The 21609-nt window shown below is 46.6% G+C and overlaps 2 protein-coding genes across 6 annotated transcripts in view; both read right to left on the bottom strand.

Moving 5' to 3' along the window:
* Positions 1 to 14: 14 nt before the first annotated feature.
* On the bottom strand, positions 15 to 7082 carry PLPP5 (phospholipid phosphatase 5). 2 transcript variants are annotated; one of them, XR_012831785.1, is made up of 9 exons: positions 7027 to 7082; positions 6708 to 6816; positions 5167 to 5257; positions 4844 to 4907; positions 3949 to 4073; positions 3380 to 3550; positions 2721 to 3031; positions 1943 to 2108; positions 15 to 74 (listed from the first exon to the last, which is right to left on the bottom strand). XR_012831785.1 is itself a non-coding variant. In XM_075723932.1 (7 exons), exons 2-7 carry the CDS (start codon positions 6810 to 6812, stop codon positions 2862 to 2864), a joined length of 726 nt encoding a protein of 241 aa, XP_075580047.1. In that variant the 5' UTR covers positions 6813 to 6816; positions 7027 to 7082; the 3' UTR covers positions 2236 to 2861. The 2 variants fall into 2 exon arrangements, 1 of the variants encoding a protein (XP_075580047.1); XM_075723932.1 differs by lacking the exons at positions 15 to 74; positions 1943 to 2108 and having other exon boundaries at positions 2236 to 3031.
* Positions 7083 to 9431: 2349 nt separating this feature from the next.
* Positions 9432 to 21609, bottom strand: part of NSD3 (nuclear receptor binding SET domain protein 3) — a 47070-nt gene continuing 34892 nt past the window's right edge. For 3 of the 4 annotated variants that reach the window (XM_075723964.1, XM_075723963.1, XM_075723965.1), the window contains 7 exons: positions 21384 to 21496; positions 20291 to 20560; positions 16731 to 16847; positions 16198 to 16339; positions 15518 to 15624; positions 14944 to 15148; positions 9432 to 13352 (listed from right to left, as the gene is read on the bottom strand). In XM_075723964.1, the coding sequence (XP_075580079.1) occupies positions 13111 to 13352; positions 14944 to 15148; positions 15518 to 15624; positions 16198 to 16339; positions 16731 to 16847; positions 20291 to 20560; positions 21384 to 21496 (1196 nt within the window). In that variant the 3' untranslated portion in view covers positions 9432 to 13110. Of the gene's footprint in view, positions 13353 to 14943; positions 15149 to 15517; positions 15625 to 16197; positions 16340 to 16730; positions 16848 to 20290; positions 20561 to 21383; positions 21497 to 21609 lie in introns of those variants that run through there. The other variant, XM_075723966.1, reaches the window with a different exon arrangement.

The raw sequence follows: 21609 nt of genomic DNA, 5'->3' as shown, positions 1-21609 counted from the left end.
GATTTCTTCTCTGCCTTCCTCTCTCCTCTGCTGCTGTGTCCCCCACATGCTGCTTCCCAAGTACTTGCTGCTACCTGGAGATAAAGATGATTTTCCTCCATTTTGGGTAGGGGCGGGGGGAAAAAATATCAAGGGAAAACACCTCTGCTGAAACACACACACCACTTGCACTGTGACTCCCTGTGGCAACATGTACTTTTTACCCTCCACCTTGTTAAATTACCACACTAGCTCCTCTAGCACCGAAGCAGGCTAGCTGTCTGGGCTAGGAGCTGGCATCGAGGGCCTGACTCTGCTCCTTGCATGGTGAGGGAACTCGCAGCTTGTGACATTGAGGACTAAAAGCCTTAAACACGCAGCGTGGAGAGAGCTATAGCAGCCTTGTCGAGCGAAGGAGATTGCTGACTTCTCCCTGCCCTAAGAGAGCACCAGGCGCAAGGAGTGCGGTCTTTGGGAGGTGAAGCCCAGGGCACAGGCGCCTGCTGTTAAGCGAGCAGGAATGTGTCTACCAGCCATTCTCATCTCCTTGAATTGCTGCTGCATGGTTTGTGCACCCGTGGGTTGTGCCAGGCAGCACTGCCCCATAAGAGCTCGTCAGAGCGGCACGTTTGTGCACACTTGACCCAGGCGCTCCTGCCTGCTGTAGTGACTTGTCAGCATCCTCACCCAGCCCGCAGCAGCCGGCAAACCAAGGGCCTCCCTGAGGCACTGCCTGCATCTTGCGTAGGACCAAGCTAGTGGCCAGGTGTAACTATACAGGAGGAAAGCTTCACCTCCAGATCAAACTACAGCTATAGCGGGGGAAAGCAGCTGCTCCTCAGCAGCGTCCAGGCAACTTGGAGGCCTGGAGGCACTCCGTGCTTTGCAGGGGCACGGAGCAACGCTACCATCCTGCTGCAGCATGGCTTTCAGGGTGGCTACGGGGATCTCATGCCAGCCAGGCTCCAGTCATTTTCATTTTAAATACACAAAATGCAGCCAGCACGTCGGAGCCCAGATCTGTAGGGTCTGGACACTGTGTCCCAATGACCCCACTGAAGAAACACCACCAGCTCTGCGGGCAGTTCAGTCTGCAGGTGCCTGTGGCGTGCTAGCTCTGCTCCAAGGGGGACTGGGCCAGAGAGCCTCCAGTGATTCCCCCTTTGCGACCAAAACCACCCAGGCTGGCTCACTGGCTGGGCTGAGGCCACAGCCTCGGGGCAAGGCAGAGGCGGACCCTTCAATGATGCGTAAGGTCGTTGCGGTTCGGAAAGAGCCAGACCACTTTCCCTCCCACTGACTTTTGCCCTGCGTGGGGTAAGGAGCCTTTTTTCCACAGCCTGTTTGTCTGTCCTCCGTTGTACTACGTTATTTGCACTATTTGAAAGGTTTTGTTTGCAGCCTACAACCCTCCTCCCATCCCAAAGGAACTGAAGCTGTTCATTTACCTGACTACAGAAACAGACATGCTGCTCAGTCGGCGCCTGAACTACTGATTGCTAAAGCGTCTCCTACAAGAGTAGGAAAAGGAACAGTCTTAACACGGGACACTCTCATGATCAGCTTTTTAAGTTATGCACTTTGTTTAAAAAAAAAAAAGTTAATTACATTTTAAATGTTATTTAATGTCTTTTCCAGCAAAAGCCAAAATAAATTAAGTAGATGACTGTGGTGTGTGCATGTTTGGGGGGAGAGGAGGGGGTTGAAGAATTCACATGTGCTCAATGTTAGAGGAAAGTAAAGCTATTTCTGTAACTTCTGTTGAAGTTTCAGGATCATAGAGGGCTTATGTGGCCCAAACTGAAGATGACGGACTGGCATTTTCATTACTGCCATGTCCTGAGCTTGGCAGAGGCACACGTGCCTCGCTCTGCTACAGCCTCACCTTTGCTGTTTGCATGTAAATACACTTGGTAAGAATACTGACATCTATGGAGGAGACTGGTGACAAATAACTACTTACAACAGTCCTGCCATACAGCTGTGCCTTGGATTGCTCAGCAGCACTCTACCCTTCCATTGTCTGAGAAAACAAACCACGGTGTAGAGAAACAAGCACCTCTGAAGGGATGCTTTCAGACACCATTTCATTTTCTGCTGATTGTCATCTCTTTACAACCGTATTAAAGCTGCAAGGAAAGACATACAAAATAAACACCCACCTAGAAACCCCTGCAGACGCACCAAAGGAAATGGTTTACACAGCAATAAACTCAGTCCTTGAAGTAAAGTTTTTAGTATCACAGCTCATTAAAAAAATTAAACTCCTTTATTTGGAAAATTAGAAAAAATCATGGCTAGCACAGTAACACAAATAATGACCATGCTAGTTTGATCTTCCCTCTCCCCCACTTAATCCATGGTTAAAGACTGCAACCTCACACTCTTTACTCCAAATTAGCTCAGCTGCGATTGAAAAGACGGACTTAAACCCAGCACCAGGAGCAGGTCCTGTGCTTCATTTTGATGTACGCTTCCCATGAGAAGGGATGGGACAGCTCGGCTGGATTGAAGGGAGACGACTGACGGCACTTTCTGGACTGGACACAAGAACACCCACCGGCCAGGGCACATCAGATTGTCATGTTTCTAGTTCTTGCTTCAGGACCTTTCGTACCCAGGCTGTCCTCCTGCAGGCTTGCACGCCGAATGCCTCGCTCGCTTTGCAGCGGGCCCAAAGGGAGGCACGCCTACAAAATTTGGTTAATGAAGCAACACAGGCCCTGAGCAGGACAACTTACCAGCACTGCAGAAAACATCTGCTTGGGTTCCAGGTTCATCCTCATTAGAGCCACTTCTCGCAGACCAACCTCCCCAAAGCCTTCCCCTGCCCTGGCACTCAAGGAGCAGCAGGAAAGGTGCTGGCAGGACAGAGCCCATCACTATACATCTAGGTGAAAGCTGGAAGCTGCAGGCTTTTCTTGCTGCGCTGGCAGTTGTTTGCATTTGTACAGAAATGGTTTGTGGCACATGGAGTCCGTCAGAGGAGGGTAATACTGCCTGTAGCAGAGGTACGCAAGCACGAAGCCAATCGCTGAGCCAACCGACACATCTGCGGGCAAGACCAGAGGAGAGTTAACTTCCCTTTACCCTCACAATCCTCGCCCGTGAATTCTCCAGCAGGCAGCTCTTCAGCCTGCTCAGAGCTGAGCTGGATTGGTGACTTGACCCTTGGCTATAAAACTAAGCTCAGCATGTATTTCAAAAACAAAGAGAAAGGCATCATCACCTTGCAGGCAGCAAACCAAATTACCACCAGAGGAGTCACCAAAAAAACCAGGTTGCCATCATGGACTCTGAATTCCTCTGCACAAACACGGGCCCTCCCCACGCTCAGAGGCCCCCGCGCAGGGCACCCAGCTGTGCCCCCCACCAGGTCCGCAGGCGGACGCCGACCCACCTTGCCAGTGGTGCTTGTAGTCGCAGGTGCGGGACACAGCGATGAGGCTGGCAAGGAAGAGCGGGAGGAGGAAGGCACAGAGCCGCAGAGCCCTGCCTCCCCGGCCGGGAGTGAAGCAGTGCAGCTTCCCAGCTACGTAGAAGGCAGAGAAGGCGAGACCAGCGAAGGCAACTGAAAGAGAAGCATGTCGCTTCAGAAACGGCTCTGGGCTCTGCCGCGGGTCCTCAGCCAGATCCTCACCCTCTCTCCCGCTGCAGTGGAGGAGCTGCAAGAGGATGTCTGTCCTGCCCACGTAAACCAAGGGAAGCACCAGCCTGGGAGCGACAGATGAACTACAGAAGCTGGTGCTTCGCAGGTGTCCCTCCTGCCAGGAGCTATAGACAGCTTCACTTTACATTTGTCACCCCATTGCTTTGCAAAGAGAAAGTTGAGGCCCCCAAACAGGCCAATGAATGTAGCCAAAGCCGCGGGGTGCATGAAAGCAACCCCGAGCTGCCCTCCCCATAGGCTCCTGCTCACCACGGTTCATTGTCTGGCACTGCAGTGGGTAGGGGACATGGAAAACTTACACGAAGCGTGCCCGCTGGGGAAGCTTTTGCGTCCCTCAGTCACTATGCCAGGGTCACCTGTGCACACCAGCTCCACGTTCGCTCGTCCATCTGGGAAGCATCGATAGAAGAAATCCGGCCGTGGCCTAGGGCAGAGAACAAAGCACATAGTGCTTGGGTGTGCAGCGCTCCCAGCACAGCGCTCAGGAGACACCTGAGCACCCAGCCCTCCCACGGAGCACCCACATCCAAATGCAGCCACCAGCCACCTCGCACAGCTCCCTCCCTTCTGCAAAGGGAAGGCGGCGCGATCCAGGCTGTGAGAAATGCAAAACTGAGCGTCGCACCCAGCTCCGCTCCTGCCTGGGCAGGCAGGGCTTGGCAGACAAGAGCCAGGCTGCAGCAGCGCACCCTCACCGGCCCACCGCCACTCGGGCAGGACCCTGTTTAGCCCCTGAGGATTAGCACTGTGCTGGTTCTCCCCCTCCAGCCCAGCGGAGCAAACGCCTTACAAGAACCAAATTCCCACGTGGCCTCAAAGCGCCCCGGTCGCACAGCCTGCGGGCACACCAGAGCAAACCTCTCAGGCTGTGACTCGGCACAGGTAACTTCTTGCCACCCTGACCGGTCCGGGGAGATGAAATCATCCCATCCGCTCCCTGTACACGTGCCAAAGCGCTCCTCCCTGGCGCATGCCTGAACGTGTCCATCTAAATGATGCCCGGAGACAGCAGGTCCCTGCCAGTGTTTGTTCTAATATTTGTCTTTACAGCTAGAAAAAACACATTCTTGCCAGGCTGGGTAGGTCCAGCTTCTGGCCCTTACTCCTACTATTGTAGCCCTACCGCTGCACAGATGTGCCTCCCCTCCCCTCCCCGCACAGCGCGGCGCGGATAAGAATGAGCCAGTTTCTCACCTCCCCACAATGAGCTTCAAGGCATTTGTAAAAACCCCGTTCAGGGTGAGAGCAAGGCTGGCAGCTAGGAGAGAGCAGAGAGGTCACGTCAGCATCGTCCCCGCCTGAATGTGCAGCTTTGAGGCAGCTTCAAGGCACACTCAGGCACAGGCAGTGCTCAAACTTCAGCTGGAGCCACACGGCTCAGCTTTGATACCCCTGGCACAACGCTTGTGCCCCAGCAAGAGCAAAAGGACTCATCTGTGAGACCCCCGGCTCACAGCCACAGCATCAGGGCAGACCCCTCCGGGGACTGCAGCTCTCTGGGATAAGAAGGAGCTCACCAAGGCAGGCTTCCCGTGTGTCTTCTCGGTCGGCGTTCATGAACGCCCTTGCCAGGACAATGAGCAATAAGGGAGACAGAAAGGCGATGAACTGCCACAAAACGAGAAGATTGTTAGGTGTCTGTTAGCAAAGCAGATTTAAGCACTCTCACCAGAACACAACAGCAATTCCTCAGAGACTATACACTTTCCTTCCCCAAAGCCAAGCAGCAACCAAACACTACACTTCTATCAGAAAGCAAAACCAACGCCAGCTCTATCTGCAGCGAACCTTGACTAGCCCCATTGCTCCCCAGAGCATGGCTATTCCTCCGTTTGGCACCCAATGGCAGCACCTCATGTACAAAAGCAAGCCTGTGGGCTGCTGGACACTGCCTGTGCCGAAGCATGAGAGAAAAAAACCCAACAAAACAGGCAGCATAAATAATGCAGTGCTCCAAAAAGCCCCTCTCTGCATCCCACTGCTTCCTGTGCTTTACCCACTCAGCACACACGCTCGGCAGAGCAGCAGAGCCTTCCCTCCTCTGAGAAAAGCCCAGCACATCCTCAAGCTCTCACACAGCACCTCTGGCACGAGAGCGCTGCTTTGGCTGGCTTCACGTCACTCCTGCCCGCAGCTCCCTCCTCTCCTGCTTGCAGGTTCCCTTCACAGCATCAGCCACAGCACCTCAACTCACCCCATCCCCGCAAGCACAAGGATTAGCTCTTTGTCAGCAACACCCATGCTGCTTTGTCAGCAAAAAATACAGGAGCTGCTGATTCAGAGAAAACCAGTTATCATTCCCATCTCGGTGGTGACTGCTGCTGTGGGATGTCACCCAGGGACGTCCATGGTGTGCCTGATGGGCTCCCAAGAAGTCTGCTACCACCTAAGTCTGGCACACGTCATGCTTCGCACCGCCAAATCCAAACGCTACACCGAGGTTCTGTCTTTTAGCGTTCAGTGCCCACCTCTTGCAGAAAATCAAAAATGGTATTTGCTAAGAAAGTGGATGCTTGCCCAAGCCAGGAGCCACAGCATCTCACCGCAAGACCCCCACTTCAGAGGAAGACACAACCCCTTTAACGGGCTATTGTCTACTTGAAATCCAATGCTTAACAGTTTTACATTAGACCCTTTTAACAGAGCCTAGAGACCTAGGGAAAACATTTTCACAGTAAAATTATAGTAAAACTTTGCTGAAAATAGCTGCTTCCAAGCAAAATGTTTCCTGATAGTGAGAGATCCGCTATCCCCTGTGGTCCTAGCAACCGGGACGTGAAGCTGACTGCAATCACCAGTGGAAAGTCCCCACTAGTTTTTATAAACTTAGTTAAAATCCCAAAGGTTGCTTAGATGGTAAAGCCTAAAAAGATGACAAAGATGACAAAAATGACTGTAAATGTTGTCTAGCTTCCAATAATATATTGCAGTTTCAGCGACACACATGAAGAACTACAGGCATTCGCAATACAAGTCTTTTGGTGAGTAGCTGTGCTTTAAAAGGATCTTTTATAGTTCGAGAAAAAACGAAGTAAATGCAGGAAACCGCCGAACTTACAAACATGGGGACTGTGGGTACGTGATCCACTTCTACGTAGGGGTTTTTATAAAGCCACATCTCTTCGGGCTGTACCACGCGCTGAAACGGAGGCAAAAACTCCATGATCCTGGAGAGGGAAAAGGGGGGAGGAAAAAAAATAATAATAATAAAAAAAGAACAAGCAGATTTTGGGCAGGCTGCGGCCACACAACCGGCGACGGAGGGAGGCCGGGCGAGCGGGAGGGGAGGCGGCGGGGGGCCCCGGCAGCCCCCGGCCCCCCCCGGTGCCGCCCCGCCGGCGGGGTGCGGGGGCCCGGCCGCCCCGGCCCGCACTCACAGGAAGGCGGCCAGCAGCAGGGCCCGCACCGCCGCCTCCGCCGCCGCCTCCGCCGCGCCGCCCGCCCGCCGCATGGCCGCCCCGCCGACGTGGCGCCGCCGCCCTCCCCGGGGCGGAGCGGAGCGGAGCGGCCCGGCCCGGCCGCGGGAGCAGGAAGCCCCCGGGCGGGGAGGCCCCGCGCCCTCGCAGCCGCCCGGCTCCCTCAGGAGCGCAGCCCCGGGGCGGGGAGCGGCGGGCGCCGGAGGCAGGGCGCTGCTGCCCGAGGCAGCCGGGCCCCGGGCCCAGCCGAGGCCCCGGGCCCCGGGCCCAAGCCCCGGGCCAAAGCCCAGGCCCCGGGCCCAGCCGAGGCCCAAGCCCCGGGCCCAGCCGAGGCCCCAGGCCCCGGGCCCAAGCCCAAGCCCCAGGCCCAAGCCCCGGGCCCAGCCGGGGCCCAGCCGAGGCCCCGGGCCCCGGGCCCAAGCCCAAGCCCCAGGCCCAAGCCCCGGGCCCAGCCGAGGCCCAAGGCCCCGGGCCCCGGGCCCAAGCCCAAGCCCGGGCCCAAGCCCCAGGCCCAAGCCCCGGGCCCAAGCCCCAGCCTGGGCCCAAGCCCCAGCCCGGTACCCCCCGGCCTTGCCGCCACCGGGAGCCAGCGAGAGGGACGGAAAAGCGTCAGAACATTCAGAACGATTTATTGAAGTCAACCTCAAGCAAAAGTTCAAATCAGTGGAATGTCATTAAAAACCTTTCCAAATTAATCCTCACGGAAGCAAAAACACATCTGAATTCCAAAGTATTTGTAAAATAAAAAAAGGCAACATCTCAGTAAATATAATGTACAAAAATTATATGTTCCTACCATCACACACATTCAGTAAGAAGCTAAAATATTACAGGCAATTCTAGATACGCTATAACTAGTTGACGGTAAGCTATCTATATACAGGTTAACCAAGCTTTACAGGTTTCACACTATGCAAGAGAACATAGGCCGAACAACAAAACCCCCAAAATATCGTATATCTCAAAGTCTATGCGGCAACATCAAGTCATAATACAGTAATGCCCCAGTGGAACATCGCCAGGGAAATTTAACACTACTTCGTTAGTGTCAAGAGCTTCTAGTCAACTTCCAAAAACTCTTAAGATATCGACTTCAGTGAATATTGATGCTTTGCTATTAAAGACTCGAGTGATTTCGTTAAAATAACATTTCACAGAATCTACAAAGTTTGTTACAGATAAAGTCTACAGAAATAACGACTCTACAAAGGTCATCCTTACAGATAAAGAGTACATGGGAATGGAAACGGAATCTGCAGGTATCTGCGTTGTGCACCGCCACTCGCGTGGAACCACGCGGGTTCGGTTTCTCGCAGCGACCCAGGAGCGCGCACACCCCACGCGAACGAAGCCCCTCACGACCAGCCAGCGGAAACAGTTATCACCTTGTCTTCTGCGGCAACGCGACCGGTTTGTTTGAAAAGGAAAAGTGACACCAGAAATGAGATACAGCTCGACCAGTGAATAGGAAACGCTCTTTTCATCCAGCCTGTTTGTAACCCAAAAGCGAGGAAGAACTGCTCGGAAGGGTGCGGTGCCCGGGGGGGCTCGGGTGCCAGAGAGGACCAGCACCCAGCCACCGCGGCCGCGGCCGGACGGGACGGCGCTGGGAAAGGCAGCTGGCTTCTCTCTCACCCCCCGGCAGCTGGTACCACGCGAGACACAGCGAATGAGCGAATGGCTTTGGCAAATTCATACGCGTTTTCCCTTTCTGATTTCACATTAATTACAGAAGTCTTCTACGCAAAGCACAGACAGAGGTTCAGCTTAACAACTCCCCTCCCTCCAGAGCAGTGAGATAGCCCCTCACGGGGTAGTGAGGACCTGAGCTTGCCACTCAGGCATAGAATGTCATAGGAAACAGCTTTTTTTTTTTTGCTTTTTTTTTTTTTGCCTTTTTTTTTTCCTTTTCTCCTCAGAACAACATTGTGAATACATCCAAAGTGTAGGAGTGTATCGTAAGTGCAAACGTTTTTGCTACACAAAAGGTAAACGGCAGGGGAAAGTTCATGGCAAACTGAAAGCAAACGGACAGCGTTACTCCACGGCTGCCGTCCCTCGTGCGACACGCTGCTTGAACACGCACAAGTCTGAGACAGCTGCTTTGAAACACTCTCCCGTTTGCCATAGATTCGCTGTGCAGTGGGAGCAGAAAGTAACTTCAGGGAACTTAAAGACATTTTCAACGTAGTATACAAAAAAAAAAAAGTTATGTATAAATAAAAAAAAGCTGTATAAGGAACTGCAGAGCTTCAAGTACATTAAACCCTGAATTCAATGAGGCAGAGGTTTCAATGTTAAAGTGACTACTTCGTACCAGCGTTGGACATCCCCCCCGCCCGCCTCCCCCACCCCACCCACATATTTCTGTAAAGTTTCAATATATACAGATTTTATGCTCATTGTTAATTACGTCTAGTAATTGTGTCTTTCCCATTCTATCCTGAAACTAAGATACAATAAGTTTTTTAGAAGAAAGGCCAAAATTCAACATTCCAGCCCTATTACTCCATTTTAACAGATTCTCTAAGACCATGATGGTGACCAGAGAAGGTAATTTGCCCACAAAATTGCCTTTAACGTTATCCTTCCTGAGCTGCAAATGCCTTCAACAGTCTATTGATAGGACAAGTCTATACTAATAATCTGAAAGCTACAATAACTAATGCTTGCACCATGTATTTAGAAAATGGTAGTAACCAGCCATTGCACCATTTGGCCATTGTCTGCAGAAGGTCTGCGCTGTGCTAAGGTGCGAACGGTAGAGTAAAAGCTCCAGTAAACAACAAAATCCCGGTAACTTTGCAGAGCAACTCGGACACTGCATGCTATAGAGAGCGCACAGGCGACAGAGTGCGTGGTGCTATCTCAAACATTTAAAACAAAAGTAAGGGAAAAGCGTGATGGGGCGTTCCAGTTAATGAACAACCGACAGTCTTAGACAGCAGATTGAGGTTCTCAACCGGAATCACCAGCAGTTCTGTGGATTTCTTCCAGGCCTCAGCACGAAACGACCAAACTACCCAATATTACTTATCCCATTTTATAGACACCGCACGAATTTGATTCAGCAGCTGACTTCCTCTCTGCTGATGCCAGTTATCAAAACGCAGCCATTAAATCTTTTCATTACAAACGAATTGCATTATCGTTCTATTCAGTTTGTGAAAACGTGGTTAAAACGCGTGCATACTTTAACATTTTGTGTTTGGTATATAGAACAAACCCCCTACATTTACCAAGATACTTTGCATTAGGTATTTTCTTATCTCAGACTGTTAAAAGTTTTTTGAAAGATTCACCTTCTCTCCAATAGCGTGAAATCCAGTTCAGACTTTTTGTTCATAAGTATGTACAACCTTACAAACCAATCTCCTATTTTCCCTTTTAAGTCCAAGCCCAGCTGTTGGCTATTATTAACCTTTTTTTTGGTGGAAAAAAGGAGCACCTGTAAGAAGTTTGAAAACAAAGTTAACCAAGACATCAAGTGGCATGGCACAGGAGTAGCAGCAGGCCTCAATTCACAGCATTTTACAAGTTTTTAAGCCTTCTGTGAACCTTCACATGTTCTGCGATACTGAGCGCACCGGCACGTCACAGCAGTACGTCTCACGTGGCGACTGATGGTCCATGGCTCTTGTCTGCTCCCTGCCATGTCAAACGCTCGTCAGGGCGTTCTGGTGCTGCCACACCATTTGCCTCCGGTCAGGAAGTCACCACGGACACGGAATGAAAAAAGCACGTAGGTTCACTCACATGATAGCATATTTGCAATATTCAGAATGCTCTAAGAGAAAAATCATTTGAACATTACCAAGCCTAATAAATAATATCAAGTAAACACATCGGGCCTTACAGACACTGTAGCCAGAGCTACGTTTGGAATTTCTGAAAAGGTTAAACACCCCCAGTAAGAGCTTAAAAAGAGACATATATATCACACAAAACGTTAAGAAAAATAAAATCCTTTTTGTAAATTTTTTTTTGTAAAAAATACCAAAATATAGCACTGCTTTCAAGCAAGAGTAGTGTTTCAGACATTCACTGTAGTACGGACCACAAGATGAAGTGCTTTACAGATCCCATTAGCCCCCTGTACCATGAACTGACCCACGAGATATCTGCACAGTTATGCCACCCGAGACACCCACAAGTTCGTAGGAAAGGCATCTGCAGACTGTTCAGAAGATGAACTGCCAGATCAGTTAAATGGCACAGCAGGTGCTTAAGGAGATTGTAGTGTATTTTGTAATTTTACAATTGCACACACAAAAATTTTCCCCCTGTACATAAATTTGAGGACGAGAAGCACACCAGCCAGAGGCAAGACATTTTCTAAAATCCCACATGTACTTTTTCAGCTTACTACTTTCTTGTACTGAGAAGTCACCATGTTCCTGTAGGTTTTATGTAAGCAGTTTTCCAGAGACAAGGTTCGTAATTCTTAATTCAAAGGCTTAATTTAGCCAGATGCCAGCAACACTTGACATCAATTCTTTTCATTCAGGATTGTTTTCAATACCCATTAGCAAAAAGCTAGCACAAAGTTAGCTAATATCAGTATACAAGTTCACTCTAACTATACCAGGGCAGGGGGAAGATGCACAGTGCTTTCTAAGATTGGGGGCTACGGGAGAAGAATCACCAAAGACTAACTTCAGCCTGGGGAAACTAGTCCCCCTAGGCTCCTTGCACAAGAAATGGAGGAGGACAGGTTTTCAAAAGATCTGGAGCCGGAGCCTACCTAAGCCACTTCAAAAGCCTCACTGAAGGAGCCTGCCTCTCTGCTGATTAACAGAGGAAATGGGGAGAGAACTGTCGCCTGAGGCTAAAGTGGGCTGCTGTGAATACGGCCCGCTACCCAGACAGAAAATACCCTGTTCACTGAAGAAGTGCTGAGATTTTTCTTAGCTCCATTAACAATGAAGATTAAAGTGAGAAGATCTCTCTCAGCAAAAAAAAAAAATCTAAAAATTCAATCAAAACAAACATGCACATGGGTCAGATTCCTTAAGCACGCAAGTTTCCTTTGGAGCTAACGGGAGTCTGAGAAAGCAGCAATAAAGAATCACGCTAATGTGACTGCCATAGAGCAAGTGCAGACTTGGCCGATGACAAATACGCACAGAACAATCCTCCATCGAAAGAAGTCAGTGGCAGAGCTCCCACTGGCAGGATTAATACCTCAGTTCTGAGTGTGCTGCGCTATGTGACCGAGGCCAGGAGGCTCTCCTAACTAGGAAGGTTTTCCAAATTAGGTGGGATAAAGAAATGACCGTTGTGCAATTAAGCTCTTTCTGAATTTCAACCTGTCTGCAAACACCGATTATAGCTCTCGAGCAAGGAACCATGATTTCTTCCCTCCTTAAACAATGCTAGGTCTTGTGTTACAAGCACTTCCAAGAAGTTGTACACCTGATTTCTCATAGGAAAAGCTTTACAATAATATTCATAAGTTAATATGATATATAACCTACCTTCTCAAAATGCCTTTAAAAATTAAGTACTGGAATGGAGGCATTTCAGGGTCACCTGGTCTGAAACCCACATCTGTCTTTATGGCATCTCAATGTTACACAGAGTGGGGAGGCTTGACTCTTTTCATAAACTAGACATAAAAGTTACATTGGCTTTGCTATTTTGTTTTTAAAGACACGTTGACTGATCAAAACCAGATCTTCAACACCCTTTAAAAATTAAATAAATAAATATGTTGCTATGCTTTGCTTTCTACACTCAAAGAACATATTTTAAACAGAATATTCTTTTCACTGTCAAAAGGTCTACGTTTTTCTTTGAAGGCCAAGACGTTTCTGGTTTCCAACATTAAGAGCTGCTGTAGCACATTCAAGGGTAAAAGAAAGACCAAACAATAAAAAACAAACACCACTGCCTGCTTCTGCTTGCTAAGATTAAATGGTCCCGTTCCGAGTTCACACATGACGGCTCCAATGACAAAGACTGAATGTGTCATAGCAGTCTCTTCAAGTTCATCGCCTGTTTGCCCCCCTTTTCTCCCCTCCCTTGTTAGTTTTTAAACCAAATTCACTCCTTTGCTTCTTCTACAGGATTCTGTGGTTCCAATTTGCACTTTATCTTGCTCCAGTACTCGGGTGCCACAGGAGATTTGGGGTCATGTGCGGAGCAGCAGAGACGGCCATCCAACGCCGATGCCACCAGGGCTCCCTTCTCGTGATCTTTACAGAACGAATGAGGGCAAAACTCACAGAATGAAACTGCAGGATTGCTACAGACGTCGCACTGATGCCACGGACATTCCCACTTTCCTGAGGATGGGAGGGGAAGGGAGAAGAGAGAGACAGGAAGCTGAAATTAGTGCATTTCGGGGACAGCACTGGCCTTCAACCCTTACTCCATGTTGTAATCGTTCAGATGAACGCAAAGAAAGTTCAGAAAAATCAGTTCTTACTGTAGCTGCTACTTCTGCTTCTCATTTACAAGAACATGACTGGAAACAGTTCTTAAGTCACTTTGCATTTTTTAGGCCTCGCTTGGCTCAAAACATTGCTGCATGCGTAACCAAAGCTTAAAATAGTTAGATCAACCTCCTTTGGCATCAAGACAACAAATATTCTTGCAAGATGGAGAGTTTGTTTTGGTATGTTTTTCTGATTTGTGCGCATCTCTTATTGATCTGGACACAGTATTCGCTCAGACAGGTATCTCCAAATTAAGTTTTAGTTCAACTGCAGTGTACTTTAATGCTGAAGATCAAATGATTAGTTTTGACAAACAAGCGAGAAGTGGCTCAGAGAAGAAGTTGTGTAAAAATATGTTTGAGCATAAAAACCCCAGATCCCCCAAACCATTCAGACATGTATTTGTATGGCCATGTGCTGAACTCTCAGACTGCAAAGGTATACTGAACATAGCCAAAAAGGAAAATCAAAAGCTTCTTGCTGCTGTCTGCAAGCCTCGCTGAAGTCCCTTTTGGCTGGGTTACTGTTGAGAAACAGAGAGCACTCCCCTTCACAGGGACATGACACACGGCCCGTACGGTGTGCCGAAGCCCGCATCCCAAAGAGTGAGAACAGCACCAGGATGGGACTCCAGACCTCTAATGAAGTTGTGACTAGCTTATCTGGGCCAGGCTAACCCCGCTGCCCCGAACTTCAAAGAAAAACAAAGCCAAACAAAAAAACCTAACTCACATTGCTCTTGGTGCTGAGATGCTATCATTTCTTTCGCCAGCAAATAAGCTATTTTGAGGATAGCTTCCATGTTTCTAATATGCTGAAAAGGCATGTGACAGATTCAACTTCACTCATGGCAGCCTCCTGGTTAATTTAATCATAGACTAATCTGGGCTTCCAATTATTTTCACCAAAGTCTTTGGAATTGGGAAGATTAAAGAGATAAGGACTTTTACAAAATCGTGCAATTGGATTCAGATGTTGTATTGCTGAACAACTTGAGCCCTGGCTACAAAAAGCTATGCCTTAACATGGAAAAAGTCAAATAGATAAGCCATCAGGATACAGCAGATAATTTAAACGCATTTACTGATTAATCGAGCCCTATGCATCATGCTTGCTATGTCAGTGGTTTGAACTGTCATTTGATTTGTGCTTGGTGATCTTGCAACATCAAGATGATGCTTATATTTCAATCAAAATAAGAGGAGGGAATTTGATCCAAGAAAGAGATGCAACAATAAGAACATTAAAAAGTATCACAATGCCTCTCTGTCCCTTGGTTCTCATTTAGGAACACTGCCACCTGATGTATTTCTAAAAATGAGCGGTATTGAAAAAGCAAATATGCTGCATTTCATGTAAATGAGTACTGAATTTCAGCTCAAACATTGTCTTGCTGCAGGAAGAACAGAGGAATAGGAAGCCATACAATCGCTCTTACCAAAAGGTGGTTGAGTCAGGTTAAGGCATAGGAGGTGGTATGCTTTGGGACAGTCCTTTTTATCACACATGACTAGTTCTCCCCCATCTCCACACTGGAAACAGTTGTCTTCATGCATCTGCTTCTGCTCTGTTTTTATTTTCCGTTTCTTCTGCTTTAATTTTGCATTCTTCACCTTCTCTTCATTTGCGGTTGCAAACGCTGTCTAGCAATTACAAAGATCACAGCATACAGTCACTTTATAAACCCCTTGCATTAAAATTAATTTAATCAACTTTGGGTTATAATTTGCATGAACTATGCTTAAATTAAATCCACTCGAAAAAGTTTTTAAGCTATAAAAGCCAGAAATGCCCATCCATATGTATATGAATTAACACAATTTGGTAAATTAACTTCACCCTAGACACAATAGCGCTACCGTGCATAACTGTAAAATCTTTATAGACTTTCAAGGGTGGAAAGTATTACATAAACTAAAGTAAAAAGTTAAATAAAACAAAAACCTCTCTTTGCCCTACTCCCACTAGATCTCCGGATTTGGGAAGAGAAGCTTCAGTTTTCATCCATGTACCTTTGGACGCACTCCTAGGAAACCACTGCAGTTTTCTGCTCCACAATGACATTCAGTCCTACCATTGCCCAGGCAATCCAAATTATAATTAAATGTTAACTCCATTCCTAAAATGTAAAGAAAAACAATTCGCCCACACAGACACTGAGGAAGGACAGGCTTGTGACAATGACATTTCATTAGCATTTATCTCGTCATAGTCTGAGCGATCTAGCAGCAATGTTTTAAAAGAGCAAGCTTGAAACAGTGCCTTGATTTCATAAACTTCGAACATAGCAAATTCTGCCTAGATCAGACACAAGCAGAAGCTACACTATCACGCAGACCCGGTTAAAATGACAGATCACGTCAAACCCTTAACATGGAAAGGTAATACCAGACCAGACAAATATCGGTGAAAGCATCAACGCTATGGTAAGTGTTTACGTGACACAGAGTTAACATTGTACTTTGCAGCCAACCCTGTAGTTAACTTTAACAGTAGCTTCCAGCTTCAAACTATTTCTAAGATCCCTGCTAAAACTGGAACTCAAATACTTGTCTCCACTCCAATGACTGACAAAGTTCCTATAAACATCACTGGTATTAAGTAACTTCAGAGGCAAAAAAAACACGGCCAAGTTAGGAATGTAGCCATTTCAAGACAGAAGTATCCATACAAAATAGTGCCATCTTTTTACCTGCAGGAATATCACAAAGAGCAAACAGTCCAACTCTAATGTCACCATTCACTGTCCATTTCTGTGTTTCACAGTTTGGATTACAACTATGGTTCATAAAACGAGAATAATTCCCCTTTGGGCCAGCATCTATTATCCGGTCCTTCAAATAAAAAGACAAAGATGTATTTAGTACTTACAAACAAAAAAAAGGTTTCCTGCTGACAAGTGACTACTAATGGCTAAGGCAGCAAAAAATACGCTTATTTTTAATTAGTTGGGAGTGGTAAGTTTTCCCTGCAGAGTTCTTTTTACAAAAGAGCATCTGAATATTTGTGCTTATGGAAGTGAAACAGGCACAGAGTGCACAACCTAAGATACAGGCTTTGTGTTTTGTCTCTTCACCCATGCCACTAAAGAGAAACACAGATGTTATCCTCCTACCAACACGCAGGTGTCAGTAGGTAGGAGGATAACATCAAACAGTTTCTGCCAGCATTCTGCCCCTAGTTTCAACCATAAACAGTTTATACTGAACAAGACATAATATTTACCTTTGTTACAGTTAACATATAAAAATTGGTTACACTGTTTTCATGTGCACGTTTGATCCGCAATCTGCACTCTTCTTCATCAATTAGCTCGCCAACATACTCATTCACAAATTCACCCTGGAAAGTAAAGGAAAACAAAAATAAGAAATCCATGCTTACTACTACTTATGATGATAAAAGGAAGCAGCACAGGAAAAAGCATTTCCTATAAAAATATACTCTAATCATCACAAAAAGCATTAAATTTTAACCATCTAGTAGACAAGACGTGAATATGTGCACCAGGTATTTGTTGTCTAAGCAATAAGCCCACTCAAAATAAAAAGGCAGCAGAGTCAAGCACTATTTCTGTATTCACCACACAAGCCGTATTTGTCCGTTCTCTAGAATCCTTTGAAGTTTCATGCTTTCTTTGAAAAAGGACAATGAGGCAATACACTCCTAAGGAAATGTGAACTATTACAACGGCAAGTATTTTCACTACATGCTTCACTTTTATTAGGACTTTTAATAGTCAATAAACTCAGAACATTTGCAGTAACAAAGTTTTAATGAAACACAGATTATACAAAAATTGTCAATTTAAAAAAATTAATCGCTAAAAACCGTGTTTAAAAGTAGCCCTCCAGAAGAGCTGGGACGTGATTGATACCTTGATACAAGGGAGTCGATACTCAGCACTCTGAGCATCGCTTTACCAAGACAGCCAGTTGCTGGTGGTTTAAAACACTGAGCTATATGAAATACTCAAATTCAGGTGTCCAACAAGCACCTGGCATTTCAAGAAGAACTCTCGTAACGTACAGTACCAACGTTACCAAGCGCTGCCCTGTCAGCCGGGCACGGGGCAGACACCCGGGCAGGCGACTTCTGAGACGCACTGAAGGACGCGACGGGCTCCACGCAGTTATGCCCGTCCCTGCCCGCCCTCGCCCGTGGCCATCACAACCCAGCATGAACGAAGAAAGTGGTAAACGAAAGGGATAAGGGTGGAAACAGGGCAATTCGGGTCACGTTTCTGAGAGGTAAGTCACCGAAGTGACTCAGAAGCTCAGCACTCCTTAAGACTGATTTGCAGTCTGGAATAGTCCGAGTCTTATCTAACACACATTCACTTGATAAAAAACACTTAGACGCTTCTGACAATATTAGCCCAAATCAAAGGGAAAAAACTAAAGTCCCTTCACTGCCAAGTTGCTTTCAGTTCAGTCTGTGTGTTTGGGAACGCTTGGGACAATTCAACAGAACCACCAACAGTTTTCAGTAAAGCTCTTAGAGGACAGAAATGCATTTCTAAATTTTGCATATTAAATTCACAGGAACTCTACTATTAAAAAAAACCCCAAACCTGCTATGGAAGTTCACCAGGTACTCGGGACAGGAATAATTGTAGTGTATTGAAAGGTTTTTAAACACAGCTTTCCCCCCCACTATTCCTCTAGCTGCTTGCTGTCAAATCAGCCAGGTGTGCATAGGTTGGAAAATGCAGTCAGAAGTTTCCACCTCTAACCGATGGGGTGGTTAACAGCATCCTCAGCAAAACTGGTCTGTTAAAACACCTCCAGTATCACCCTACGCAATATTTCTCCATCTCAGATTTCTAGAGACTGTAAACTACATTTTAAAAAGCCAAGGAGGTAGATGTCTAGTAAAAATGGACAGAAGCAAAGAATTCACAGTTGAAATTACTATAACATAAGCCCAAAGCTTTCATCTTGACATTGCAGGACCTCTTCAGTGGATGACCCTACGCACTACCTGTGCATACAGTTAAATACCACACTGCCTAATGGTAAAAGAAATCAATTCAGGATGTCTTTGCTTTTTCTATACTTTCTGGTTACAATGGAAGCTAAACACGTCATCCCACAGTGATCATCCGATCCAAAATATCACAGCAGAATTTCTAGTCTGGAGAGCAGCCACTTTCTCTCTACAGAGCAGAGCAGCATAATCCTCGCATCAAGTTCAAGTCCACCAAAACCACGGCCTACTTCCTCATGATGGGAAGCTCCAGGATACTGTTGCTGTTAAGACGAGTGCAAATTCAAACTGAAGAAAATATGAAGGCAACAAAGAGCAAAAGAGTTCTCTAGAGCAGAGTCTTGAGGACGTGGGTTACATGACAAAAACCAACTTCTCCTGAAGTCTTAAAGTGTCCAATTCCATCCGTGGGCATAACTGCATCTTCCACTCTTCAGGTATGCGCAGCCATCTCCTTGTTCAGAAACAACGAAGCCTGCATGAGTAAGAGCAAAACACACATCCGTCCGTCAGATCCATTCCTCTGCCTGGCAAGTTAAAGCAGAGGTGAAATCCAGGCCAATCATCCTCATGCTTGCCTCGAAGTACAGCAAGACTGCAATCCAGCTAGACGAGGATTCTCACACTTAGATAGCCAAGTGTAAGATTTTGTTTTTTCCGTATCAAATGTTGCGTATCCCACCAGAATCCCAGACTGGTATCCCCAGTAATACAGTGTGCAGCAATACCGTGGAGAGGAAAACCAAAAAGTGATCCACATCCAATGGCTTTCTGACAGCCAGGGAAGAACATTCCCGTTCCCCCAGCTCACTGACTGCACCCACTAATACTCTCAAAGACACCATCCATTCTAGTATTTAAGCCAAAGTCCGTAACACTTCCTGAGGCTAGTCAGTCCTTGCTGCTTTTTGTTATAATAGCAGCGTCACATCCATCAACAGAAATCTTTTTCTTCGTTATTCTTCTCTGCCTTCTTGAACTTCTAAGAACCTTTAAAGTTTCTTGTCCAATGCAGCCTGATCACCTCCAGCATTTCATTAATCCCCTACGAGTTCTTCTGAAACAAATCCAGGCCGAAGAGTTGAACACCAGGAGGGTGAGAAAGCTGACTCGTTACCAGACGTCTGTAAGAGTAATACTCCAAACTCCCCCACTCCAAGCAACCCACTAATGGGAAAATGCCGTCAGCACGTTGCTGTGTAACAGCGCAAAAGGAAGAGGCAAAAGGAAAGACTTAAGAACAACCCCCTGAAAAGGGCCTCACAATTCAAGCTGACTCCACCCACCCTTTGAGCTTCTCTCATATTTTGTGATTGTCATTTGCTGGCTTATGATAAGGATGAGGGTAAGAAAAAGAAAAAAAGAAAGAGAAAAAAACCCAGGCGACTTATTTTGCTAGCCCTCTAAGATTTCATCATCTTCAATAGCCTTATTTAGGGAAAGACACCATCATTCAGACTACTTTTTCCCAGACTGCTCTCTCCCTTTTTGCCCAGTAGGCAGTGAGAAAACACACGCACTCTCTTTCCCTCCACCAAGAGAATTCATAAATTCAGAGTCACCTGGAGCTAGCTTTTCTTCTCTAAGTACCAAGGTTAAGATGCTTCTGTCAAAACAGCTAAGCGGATCTCACCATTACTGCTTCACCTACAGAAGTTTCATGTCTTCTTAACACAAAGCATTTACTTGCAAGTGCTGAAACTTTTGTGTGCATTCGCTTAAGGTACAAGAGTTGCAGTGTTTTCACATAAAACCACACTGATGGCTATCACAACCTTTGTCCGTTGTAATTCTACCTTTTTAATGCTCCTTTTTGTCCTGAGACCCCATCCACGTCGATCAGTTTTTATGATTTCAGCATCAGGGTAGAGTCTTTTGGTGAAACACTGGTTCTGACATCGCTCTCCCGCTGGGCACACCTGGGGGTGGCACTCGTACTGCAGCATCCTGTTCAGACACTCTGACTCCAGGCCGCAGGGGTTCTCGTCCGATGGCTTGCAGTTACAGCGAGGGATTTCTGACAGATCAGCTACCTGAATCTGAACCTTCCCTATTACCTTGTTGGACTGTGGAACAAAGCAGGAAAAAAAAAAAATGAATGAAGATGACAATGCACAAACACCACAAACTCAACAGCGTTATTGGAGGCCAATCATCAACTGACACGAGAAGGCAAGAAAATAATGATTACGTTATTATTTTTCTTCTAGACCCTTTTGAAGGATAGCATGTCACAACAAGTATACTTCCTGCAATTCAGAAGCAGACACGTGCATGCACGTTTGCAGATGGCACAGTTGCTGCTCCGCTGCCAACTTAACTGGGGACATACACTGTTCAGAGAAGCCAGTAGCAAGTAATTTAAGTGAAGAACATCAAAACTCATGACTGCAGACAGTACAGTGTGAGTCTCTCACCAGTAAAATTACTGATTCGGTAACTCAGAGCGCACAAAGTTTATTAAGTACATCACTGGGATTTCTTCCAACTAAAACTAAAACCACTGAAGACACAACACCAAGCCCTTGTGTGCAAAATTGCTGGCAAGACACAGACTCTGCAGTCGGTATTCCTACTAATACTGAGTTCAGTGTTAACAAAGTTTAGTAAGTTGTAATAGCCAGCATGTATCTACGACACGACACAAGCTTGCGACCAGCAAAATTCTACCTTAGGTAAAACTGTTCTTCAGCCATTAATCCCCTTTCACAAATATTCTGATAAAAGAATGGTTTATGGTACTATAAGACAACACAAAAGATTCTTGAAAAGAACAGCAAAGCGATTTATTTGAATTTTCCTTAAGCTTGAATTGTTGCAAATATTGGTTTAAATACATAGCTTACCAATGCACAGAATAAAAATAGGAAAAGAAAGAAGCCAACTCACTTTAATGTGTTTATAAGGTGGCGGTTTCCTTGAATTCCTTTCAATTTCTAATGCCTCTTTGCTTTCTCTTTGTGCTTTCAGCTCCTGGAAGCGCTTTGCCGCTTCTTCAAGTGCTGTGCAAGGGAGTTCAAAATAGAAAGCAATTAGCACCAGCTGCTGTTAATCAAATATATACATGTATGCATTTAAATTTTTTATTTCTTTTTAAAAGCTAGGAATAGAACTC

The sequence above is a fragment of the Pelecanus crispus genome, chromosome 21 (assembly GCF_030463565.1).
Source record: "Pelecanus crispus isolate bPelCri1 chromosome 21, bPelCri1.pri, whole genome shotgun sequence".
Classification (NCBI taxonomy): Eukaryota; Metazoa; Chordata; class Aves; order Pelecaniformes; family Pelecanidae; genus Pelecanus; species Pelecanus crispus.
This window is presented reverse-complemented; position numbering and strand designations above follow the sequence as displayed.

Excerpts from the sequence above, each read along its gene's own strand:
- PLPP5 (XM_075723932.1), bottom strand. The coding sequence starts at position 6,812 with ATGGAGTTTTTGCCTCCGTTTCAGCGCGTGGTACAGCCCGAAGAGATG. Across the intron at positions 5,258-6,707 it reads TACCCACAGTCCCCATGTTT|TTCATCGCCTTTCTGTCTCC; the intron begins GTAAGTTCGGCG and ends GTTTTGTGGCAG. Across the intron at positions 4,908-5,166 it reads CACACGGGAAGCCTGCCTTG|CTGCCAGCCTTGCTCTCACC; the intron begins GTGAGCTCCTTC and ends GCTCTCTCCTAG.